The sequence below is a fragment of the Tarenaya hassleriana genome, unplaced genomic scaffold (genome assembly GCF_000463585.1).
Source record: "Tarenaya hassleriana unplaced genomic scaffold, ASM46358v1 Cleome45, whole genome shotgun sequence".
In the NCBI taxonomy this organism is placed as follows: Eukaryota; Viridiplantae; Streptophyta; class Magnoliopsida; order Brassicales; family Cleomaceae; genus Tarenaya; species Tarenaya hassleriana.
This window is the reverse complement of record NW_010967219.1, coordinates 682,843-694,176: the sequence shown is the minus strand read 5'-3', so window position 1 is coordinate 694,176 and position 11,334 is coordinate 682,843. Positions and strand designations below refer to the sequence as shown.

Sequence of the window (11,334 nt, the reverse complement as noted above, 5' to 3'; positions counted from 1 at the left end):
TGGGAGAATAAAGGGAGTAAGAGCAAGAAGAAAAATGATCAGTTTACACTGCGATTAACTAAGCCATTTCTTACTCTTATTCTCATTTATATTATGGGTTTTTGTTTAATTCTTGCTGTTGTTTTTATTTTTATCATGTGTGAGTAGTTTTATCATTGTAGGTTAGGGATTGAACGGTTTGTAAGGATCGTACGTGTTTAATTAATTTTGGTAAACTACGATTTTATAATTTGGATCGAATAAATGGATTTTAATGCTGCAATTCTTTTTGGCCAATTGAATTGTTGATATTAGAATTTAAATTCACATAGAGATATGGAATTCGAATTCGGAAATCATTTATTCGAATGGGTAATTTTCGTATCGAGAGATGGTTGTATTGCCTGGAAATTGTGATAACGAACTTAATGATTTTTAGGAATTTTAATCTATTAAGAACCGAGAGGTCGGTAGAAGAAATTCCTAGAATATAAGGTGATATTCGAGAGAATAATCATTTGCAAATGCGCACTTGAATTTCCTAAATTATGATCATAGTTACCGAAATATATTTTTAGAAGCGATCCTTACATAACCCGTAAAATCCCGACACCTACAATGTCTTAATTAAATTGTGTTAAAAATCACTGTTTATATTTGCTTTGATTTGTATTTAAGTTTAATCACCGTCACCACCAACCAATTTATTACCCCGACCAAAAACCGAGTAGAACCCGTAATTGATATCGTTGAATCCATCTGTGTCCCTGTGATCGACCCTAGAATACTACGATTGACCCGTACACTTGCGGTAGTTGTATCTAGGAAATTAAACGAGATTAGATCACATCCTAGATCGACATCACATATTTTGATTCATGTAAAGCATAGCCAGAAAACAAGCACACATTATGATCTATTGTGTTAGAAAAATAAAATATATAATAGTAAGAAAATAACTTATTCGTCAGACGCAAAGATACCCTCATTGCCCTGAGACTTGAGCCCTGAGTAGGACGCATTACAAGAAACAAACAAGTGCAGTATCTCCCCTCTGATACACATTTTAGGTTCTGTAACAAGTGTTCCCATCTCTCGGGACGTTCGATGGTTCAACGACAGGACCTATCGAAACGACAAAACCTCAAGAAAGTTACAAAGGGAACTCGCCAAAGAGAACAAATCGTCGAAAGAGTAAAAGAAGAGAATTTTACCATGCTTTCAAGAAAATTTATCTTCTGGTCAGTTTCAGATCTGCTGTCATTTGACTGTCTTAGAGATGGAGATCTTCGATGTCTGTTATGAGTTCCACACTTCTTGGAGGCTTATTGCTGTCGGGTTGGTTCACCACAAGCTGGCCACAAGCACCACTAATGTCCTGACCCATTTGTTTCCGGATCGTAGTTCTAATGTTATATGTTTCCCTTAGGATTCTCTGAAAACTCGAGACTTTTTCTTCGCTGCTGGTCCGGAATTGGCTCGAAGATCCAATGGGGTTGAATGGTATCAAATTCACCACCTGTTCAAGAAAGGGCACAAATTGCTGTCCAATCAATTCAATAAAGGTAAGTGGACTATAACCAAGAATTACGCAGCATGGCAAATAATTTTAGAGGGCCAATCCATCTCTAGCCCAAGGACCAATTTACTCATGTTCTGCTCTTTACAAGAACTCTAGTTCTACACGAGGTTTCCATGGGAGATTTACAAAACGCATGCTGGAACCAATTCATAAGGTCGCTTGGAACTCAGTAGGCAGTACCAGAAAATATCCATTAGTTTGTTTCATCAGATTTTTAGCCATAAAACAGTGTCATCAATGCATATTTTGATTTCAAATCTACACGGCAAAACAACACAGAGCAATAGTGTGTGTACTTGTCTCAGGTAAAATGCAATAGGCGGGCTTTGAGCTGATCATGTCCAATGCATGAACAAAGATCAAACCTCAATTTTCAGGTTATAGTTGGTTATCGTGTCCGTTTCTTCCTATATTTACCTGGACTTTGATGCCTGTCCGCAGTAATCTAATTACCAAGAGATTTGCAAAAACCCTTTAGTATGAAATCGGCAAATTACCACTTCAAATGTCTTTAGCAACTCTCCAAGCTGGCGAGCATGTTGTTCTTCGTCATTAACTCCATCAAGCATGATGTACTCAATGAAGATCTTCTGCTGACTATTAATTATTGGACAAAGAATCACACACCACGTTATCATCTTTATGAGCAGAAGAAAATAAGTATTCAAAGGAAACAGGATTGATGTGCTTGAATCACCTGTTCTTCTGAAAAGCTCGAAGTGCATCCATAAGCTTTTCCAGAGGAAAAGCTCGAGCTGCAGGCATTATCTGACAGCGGATATCTTGAACTGGTGCATGGAGAGAGACTGCTAAATTTATACCTGGTAGATCATTGTGAAGCTTGCTGATAGCGTGAACAACTCCAACCTATGCAAATAAAAATTGGGATCTAGAGATGTCCATATACTCATCACACACAAGACTGTTAATGCATGCAGGTTCTAATGATTTATCAGCTAATGTAAATAACTTATAGGACTAGGGGAGAAACAAATGGAAAAGAACAGAAAAACAAAACTTTCATGAACTCAAATTTCAGGTTTCAGCTGATCGAAGTTTAAACTTCTTTTTTCTTTTCTAGAATCGACAAGTGCACTAATAATTTTGGAAAAAAGAGTTTGTACAAAACTAAAAGCATTTTCCCGCTAAACAGGGAGAAAAAACTTCTTATCCACATGCAATAAACTAAAGAGTTCCAAATAGCTTTGTAATACTTACAGTTGATATGGTAATTCTTTTCGGTGACAGCTGAAAGGGCGGTCTCGTCATAACTCGGACAGCGTCTACCACAGCAGAATAGTTATTTAAAGGTTCTCCCATTCCCTGATTAACATATGAAAATAAAGGCAATGATGAACAAATCCTCATCAATCCAGTAGATATTTAATATAATAAAACAATAAAACAAAATGAATAACCACAAAGCTCGTTGTCACATAAAACTATAGGATCAAGAGGGTTCATGATTTATCTTATTGTACTGAAGACTAAAGAAATTTTGGACATCCACCAAGAATACATATAGATACGACCTTGACATAAACTAGGGATGAACCAAAAAAATTCGCAAAGCAATTTACCATGAAAACAACGTTGCGTATGTCAGAAAGCCGAGAAGCATGGACAAGCTGCTCCAAAATTTCTCCAGATGTTAAATGGTTTTTGAATCCCATGGTTCCAGTTGCACAGAATTTGCAGCCCATTTTGCAACCAACCTATTGATAAATAGACAAGTACTGTGAACCCATATGATGACGCTGATCTCATCACTGGACCTCGATTAGGAGGAGGTTTAACTAACTCATCAGGGAACTGAAATCTTCCAAGTAGATGAGATAAACTTAAACATAACTAAGTTCATACCTGGGATGAAATGCATAATGTAGACCTCAAACCTCCCAGACGTGGGTTTCCTCTATATTTTCCCAAACGAGTATCATACCGCATTATCACAGCTTCCACAAGAGCTCCACTCTAAAATTTTGAAACCAAAAACAAGAAAAATTATCAGTTGATCAGTTTACAAAATAACAGAAATCCCTAAACAGGGGAACGGATCAGAATATCAAAGGCATTATCAGCCCTTAAAATTCTTCAAGCTGAAGACTATTAATGAGCTGAAACCACACAACTCTACATTCTAATTTAACAAAATTACAAAGATAAAGTCTTTCACTATCCGAATCACAACCCGGGTGCTTCCTACCAGATTGGCAAAATGGCTGCTGCTCACACACTTTTTTTCCTCAAAGAATCAACCAGTGAATAATCTCATGTAATTCCATATACATCAATAAAACTGCAACGACAAAGATGTGGCACATAACATGTGCATACAGACATACATTGGCGCCCAAACAATTCTATAGAAGAATACCAACACTACAGAAAAACAATAGAGATTCACAAAAAAAGGCCACAAAAGAGGCGGAACCTGGAGCTTGATGAGGAGTTTGGAGGTGGCGCCATCGGTGGAGTGAAAGAGAGAATGGAGAGACGAAGTGAGAGGCTTGAACTTGGAGTGAAGGAGGGAGTAAGCAGGAGAAGGCAACGAAGGAATCTCATCCCAAACACAATTAGGGTTTCGAATCACGTATTTCCAGATGGGGTAGGCGAAATTAGGGTTTATCCCCGCCGATTCGAGCTCCGATTTGATTTCCGAAACGTCGAACACCGATTTTATCTTCATCGCTCCTTCTTCCCGACTGCGATCACCGTCTTTGCCCACTAATGCTCACGGGTCCTCTCTCACTCTACACTTTGAAGACTCGAAAGCTTGAGGTGAATCCAAGCCGCAAAGGTAACCAGAACTAGGGTTCGACTATTTCGGTGTAGGTTCCAAATTTTATATATACAAATTTTAAATTTAGGATGTGATTTAGAATTAGGGTCAGGGCAAAAATATCCCAAAATGGATACCGTTTCGAATCGAGATAAAAATCGAGTTTCAATACATCTAAAATCCAAAATTAAGATTCAGGTGTGGTTGATATTTTCGGATCAAATAATTATTTGTATGTATCTAGTAGAAAACTAATCATTATATTATTGGAAATATAAATATTATGGCCCATGGAATTTTGGGTTTTAAACTTCAATATGATCTTGACTACTTTGATGGAAATGAGTTTATTATGGTGTTGAAGTTATGGGTATTTAAGTTTATTTCTCTCTCCTTACCCTATAAATAATGGACATTTGGTTCATATTTTTATCCATAAAAAATCTATCAAGGTTAGGGTGAAAAGAGAGAAAACAAACAACAAACGATTTACTTTGTTCTTCAAAGTTATTCCGCTACAAAATAGATTCATGTATAATTTTCTGATATATATATTAATTTCGAATTGTGTGAATTATGTAAAATCGTATCCAATTCTGGTGGATTTTCATAAAGTTATCGAAAACCATCAGATTAAGATTTTTATATTTGGTATCAGAGCATGCGTTTTGTTTTATCATAATTCATCGATTACAATTTCAGAATTTTAATATGCATAATATATGGATACTTTTTTTTTATGTATCATCAAAAATTATAGTAATATAAATTAAAGCAGATATATATATATATATGAATTAGTATATATGAATATTCGTATTTGTTATATAATAATAGCAATATATATATCTTGAATATATGAACACAAAAACATATGTGCATGAAAAGTAAATATAAAGTTATAAAATATCATGCAAATATTAACGACATCAAAGATCATTTTAACAAATGTGAGTTCTAAATTTGAACAATGAAGATAGTTTTCAATAAATTAATAAATTTATAATAAAATATTAATATTGATAACTTGTATGTTTTATAATACATATCAATATGTATTATTATTATTTTTGTATCTTCATATAAGTATATATATTATGTATTAATATACCATATAGTAATTTGTATGGATAATAGTTTATATACTTTATGAAATTAACTATGTGGATACATATTATATGGAAGTTAAAAATCTTTTGATTTGTTTTACAGTCTAAACTTGTTAGTCACCAAAGTGACCTAGTTTAAATTAAAATAAATATTCAAACCAAATATGTATGTTTTAATTGTTCATAATAAAAGGATGCTAATGTATGACATAAAATAAATAATTGAACAATTATAATTATTTATCATATTGCTATTAGATCATCCAAAGATGGATCAATATATATGATTAATAATATTATAGGGATATAATTTTGGTTAATAAGTATGTATGTCCAAAGATTGCATTCTTATTTAACTGGTAGTATTATGATGTCCATTAAAGCATATTTTGCATCAATGATTGTATGTATGTATTGAAATATTACCCAAAGGTGATTTTTAGTACATATTATTGTTACTCTTGAAATACTAATGGATAAATATTTATAAAATTTCAGCTTCACTTAACCTTATGGCTTCTGGCAATGGAATTGTTAAGTTCAACGGGCTTAACTATGCAGACTGGTCTGAACATATCCAATTTTATTTGGGTTTCAATGATATGGATCATGAATTGTTGAATGAAAAGCCAACATCCATAACAGATGAAAGCTTAGAAAGTGACAGGATTAACTTCGATTCCTGGGAGCGATCAAATAGGTTGTGTTTGAACTTGATGAGGATTACTATGGCAAAAAGTGTTAAGCCATCGATGCCTAAAACTGAAAGTGCAAAGAAATTTATGCAAAAGGTTAAAGAGTATTCTCAGTCGGATCTGGCTGACAAGTCGGTAGGAAGTCTCATGAGCGAGCTGACTATGAAAAAGTTTGACTGGTCTCAGTCTATCCATATGATCATATGACTTACATGTCTAATATGGCGACAAAGTTGAAAGCTATGGGAATGGATGTTAATGAGACATTTTTGGTCCAGTTCATCATTAACTCTCTCCCTGTTGAGTTTGGTCAGTTTCAAGTGAATTATAACACCATCAAGGAAAAATAGAACTTTCAGGACGAAGGTCATGCTCAAACAGGAGGAAGGGAGATTAAAGAAGATGAAAGGACATTCTGTCCATCTTACAGTTCAAACTAATGCCGACAACAATAAAAGAAAACCAAGAAAAAATGGCAAAAAGAAGGATAAGGCTCCAATGAAAGATAATGTGAGCCAAGTCTGGAAAGAAGTCAAGTGTTTTTTCTGTAAAAAGACTAGACACATTAAGAAAGATTGTCAGAAAAGAAAGGGATGGTTCGAAAGCAAAGGTATGTTGGTTGTATATGCTCTAGGATGATCCGTGATATGACATTTGACTTTATATTGATTCATTAGTTTATGAATGCATTACTCTTCCCGTTATATGATTGGCATGTTTGTTATATTTCGGTATCCTTGAATCATTAGAGAATGATTCTAAACTCCCTAGTCGGTTATCATTGTGGGAACAATGATGAATTAAGACTAGCATGAGGTGTGATCGATGCATTGGATGCATATCACAATCATGGGTACTCGTTGTGAACGAGTGACTGGATGACCCGCATGAGATTGTCACATGGACAGAGTCATGACTTGAATCTCATACAGCGGTTCGTTCTCGGATCCTTAGACCTGAGATGTCTAGAGTATCTGATATGAGGAGTGGCGTGTCTTGACTGCGTCAAACGTCGTCTTTAACCGGATGATTATAACGGCGTTGATCAGATACGTTCACGAATCATATGGAGATAATAGACATGCAATATGGGACTTATCACCTCCTCAATAGGAGAGATATCGCTGGGCCCTCTCGTGGAAGTCGGACTATGAAAATGCGTGGTCACGCTATAGATTAAGTTGCATCTATTTTATTAGTCGATTTGCCAAGACGAGAAAGCAGTTGAACTTGAAGGGTGGCTCAAACCATGCCCTTGTTCAACATATGATATCGTGAGATAAAGGATCAGAACTCGAGCTGTTATTGCCTTGGTTAGATCACCTCTAACTCAATTCAACGTGGGTGGTCATGGCGTCTTGCTAGAGGCTAACCATGACTTGTAGATCGGGAATGGTTCTCGAGGCTACTGCCACTGCGAATGGGCCTACAGGGTCACACACCATTAGGGATGGACTTATATGTGAAGTATCGGAAAGGAAGACTTGGATTTGGTCGAAAAAACGGTTTTCGGATCAAATCAGAGTGTCGGGACGTTTTTTCAGCCTTCAGACTCGGACCGAGTCAGTTCCATGCGGGTCGAAGCCCAGAAAGTGTTTTGGGCTTGGCTGATGTTTTGACTCGGTCGAGTCAAAGTTTTGACTCGGACCGAGTCAATACTAAATGGGCCGAGTCAAGAATTGACAATGGGCTTAGGCTGATTCGTTCTGACTCGACCGAGTCAGAGTTCTGACTCGGACCGAGTCAATATTCGGAAAAAGTCTCTTTTCATAAGGATTAGGGTTTCTAACTTATAAGTAGGGTATTGGACGTCGTCCTCAATATAAGACATACAAAAAGAACCCTAAAATAGAGCAAAAACTCAGAAGAAATCGTTTCTTTCATAGTTCTAGCTCCCGGGATTAGATCCCACTTCATATACTTCACAGATCCTAGCAGATCGGTTCCAAAAAGCGTTTGGAATCCTTCCCGTCGGTGTGGATACGTGTAGAGGGACTGTAACTTCAGTCCTAGGTGATTAAACAGGCCCCGGATCGACTCCTACTTCCGTTTCTTCAAGAAAGAGGTAAGTATTCGATTCCCACGGTGATATACACGATCTGTTCGGGTTTTGCAGGTTTGGTTGCGTGTGACGTTTGACTAGGTTTAAATTATCCTTCCGCTGCATGAAACCTAGTAAATCAAACCCTAGATCGATATGATCGCATGCTAGGAACCCGTAAAGAAAACCCAACAGTGGTATCAGAGCCTGGTTCTCTGTATATCGCCGTGCTTGTCGCATGCCTATATGAATTTTAATGGTTAAAATACGTTTGACTAGGTTTAGATTATTCTTCCGCTGCATGAAACCTAGTAAACCAAACTCTAGATCGATATGATCGCATGCTAGGAATCCGTAGCCTAAAAACCCAACAGTGGTATCAGAGTCTGGTTCTCTGTATATCGCCGTGCTTGTCGCATGCCTATATGGATTTTAATGGTTAAAATTGCATGATAGGCTTGATCTATTCATATTTAATGATGTTATGATTGTTATTTGATGCATTGATGAGTTTGGGGGTCGAAGACGGCTTGATGGTGCATCGAAACGGGGTGAAACCCTAGATCTCGTGGCCAAAAAGTGTCTACCAGAGTTTTGACTCGGCCAGAGTCAAGTGTTGACTCGACCGAGTCAGAACGAGAGATCTCCCAGACCTCGACAGAGTCAGAGTTTTGACTCGAGAGAGTCAGAGTTTTGACTTGACAGAGTCAGAACGACAGATCAGAGTTTTGACTCGGACAGAGTCAAGTGTTGACTCGACCGAGTCAGAACGAACCAAAATGAACAGACTTGGCCTTACAAACTTCTGACTCGGACCGAGCCAGTTTTGACTCGGACAGAGTCAGTACAGAAAGTTATCCGGTTGTCAAGTTTTGGTTCAGATTGATCTGTAGATGATTTCGGCTTCTGACTCGGACCGAGTCAAGTGTTGACTCGGACCGAGTCAGTTCGTCAGACTTTGTTAGATGCAATTGTTGCATCGTTTCAAGTGTCTAAGCCGAGATTCTGATTCTACCGATATGATCGGAACAGCTTGATTGAACTGACTTGAATTCAGTCAAGATTTCATTGTGTTCAAGTCACATATGCCTCATGAAATCTCAAGCTATTACCGCCCATTAGTAGAGCAACTGTCAAGGCCTCGATCGTCATGGTTACGGGTCATGCCCTAGCTGAGCGTGCCTGATTATCTTGGTGAGGCAGTATGGAGAAATCGTGATTCTCATAGCTCGAATATGGTTGAGCTTGAATTGGGTCATCAAGTCGGACTTGGACCTGATGGTAAGGATGGGATGAGGAACATGCAGTGATAGCGTATCACTATCCCATACTCATCTAGGAATCACATAGGATGTGATTGACACTGTGTTGTCTACCTAAATAGCATGTTTTTGAGCGTCATGCCCTAGCTGACTCTAATTGTCTACTTCCTCGAAGTCCTTGCACATTTCCACAAATGTGTGAGGCACATCCGGTATCTAATACCCATGATGTAGAAGTAAACAAGTTCGCCTCTATAACGAAGATACCAGAAGTCGAAGCTTCTGTAAGCTTCTTCTTCCTCTGATCTTCCAGGTAGAGTCTGCAATTTCTATACCAATGCCCGATGGCATGACAGAAATAACACTCTTCCTTCTTGGACTCAGGCTTATGTTCAATGACAACGCTTGCCACTTTCCTCTTGCCCTTGCCCTTGGAATGTTTCCTTTTGGTGGAACTCTTTCCAATAACTACCATATCATTCTTCCCTCGGCTCCCAGTTTTCTCTTGGAATGACACATTCAACTGATCAACCATCAATGAATTGTCCATGTCATCTAATTGCTCACGCAATTCCGAAGACATCTTTCCAAGCATCAAGCTGGACACGTCCAGATCATCATCCTCATGCTTCCAATAAGCATCAATGATCGATCTAGAAGCCGTGGTCAGAGGCTTATCCTTCATAAGGATAGATCGCATGGTGAGATAAAACAGATTCCTGCAACAGATATGTTCTACAGAAAAAGACAGACAAACAGACAGAGTTATGGTGCTGCGTGATGATGGTGAGATAGAAACAGAGGGAGAAAGTGACGCCGAATCTATGCCATCATTGGAGGATGATTTTGAGGAGCAACTACCTGCCAAAGGAGAGGCATTGGTTATAAGGAGAATTCTAAATCTCAAAGCAAAAGAAGAAGAGGATTTCATCATCATACTTTCCAATGCAAAACGGAACCCTCACTTTCTTGGAGACTTTCACCTCTCCACTATCATTCAACCATTGCAACCTATAGGGTTTAGGATGCTTGGTTGGTTGCAGGTTTAACTTCTCCACCATTGTAGCATTAGCAACATTCGTACAGCTTCCCCCATCAATAATCACACTACATACCTGATCTTCATAAATTTCCTTCGGAGTTAAAGGAACAAGTCTGATTTTGCTTCCTTTAAATTCGAACGAGTATTTGTTGCTGTAGCCATCATGTTGCACACGTCTATCAAACTGCCATGGCCTGCCCAACAACAAATTGCTAGCCTGCATCGGAACTACATCACAAAGGATTTCATCATCATACTTTCCAATGCTAAACGGAACTCTCACTTGCTTGGAGGCGTTCACCTCTCCACTATCATTCAACCATTGCAACCTATAGGGTTTAGGATGCCTGGTTGGTTGCAGGTTCAACTTCTCCACCATTGTAGCACTAGCAACATTCGTACAGCTTCCCCCATCAATAATCACACTACATACCTTGTTTTGAATAAGGCATCTAGTATAGAAAATGTTCTCCCGCTGCACTACCTCTTCTTCTTTTGCTTTGAGATTTAGAATTCTCCTTATCACCAATGCCTCTCCTTTGGCAGGTAGTTGCTCCTCAAAATCATCTCCAATGATGGCAAAGATTCGGCGTCACTTTCTCCCTCTGTTTCTATCTCACCATCATCACGCAGCACCATAACTTTCCGGTTGGTACAATCGTTAGCAAAATGACCCCTACCCAAAGGATGTTCTTGACTGCAATCCAGTGAGCCTCACCTGGTATAGATTGATATCTACTAGTCATGCTTAATGCATATGATACGTCTGGGCGAGTACACAACATGGCGTACATGATGGATCCAATTGCCGAGGCATATGGAATCCTACTCATGCGCTCTTG

General features: G+C 38.2%; 2 protein-coding genes across 2 annotated transcripts; one reads left to right on the top strand and one right to left on the bottom strand.

Annotated features, from left to right (window-relative positions):
- Positions 1 to 831: 831 nt before the first annotated feature.
- Positions 832 to 4,397, bottom strand: LOC104825385 (dual-specificity RNA methyltransferase RlmN). Its single transcript, XM_010557711.2, has 8 exons — positions 3,996 to 4,397; positions 3,425 to 3,535; positions 3,142 to 3,276; positions 2,780 to 2,884; positions 2,259 to 2,428; positions 2,059 to 2,158; positions 1,194 to 1,498; positions 832 to 1,104 (listed from the first exon to the last, which is right to left on the bottom strand). Exons 1-7 carry the CDS (start codon positions 4,248 to 4,250, stop codon positions 1,253 to 1,255), a joined length of 1,122 nt encoding a protein of 373 aa, XP_010556013.1. The 5' UTR covers positions 4,251 to 4,397; the 3' UTR covers positions 832 to 1,104; positions 1,194 to 1,252.
- Positions 4,398 to 5,964: 1,567 nt separating this feature from the next.
- LOC104825398 lies at positions 5,965 to 6,354 on the top strand. The gene has a single exon (XM_010557720.1). The coding sequence runs from the start codon at positions 5,965 to 5,967 to the stop codon at positions 6,352 to 6,354; it is 390 nt and encodes a 129-aa protein (XP_010556022.1).
- The last annotated feature ends 4,980 nt before the right edge of the window (positions 6,355 to 11,334 follow it).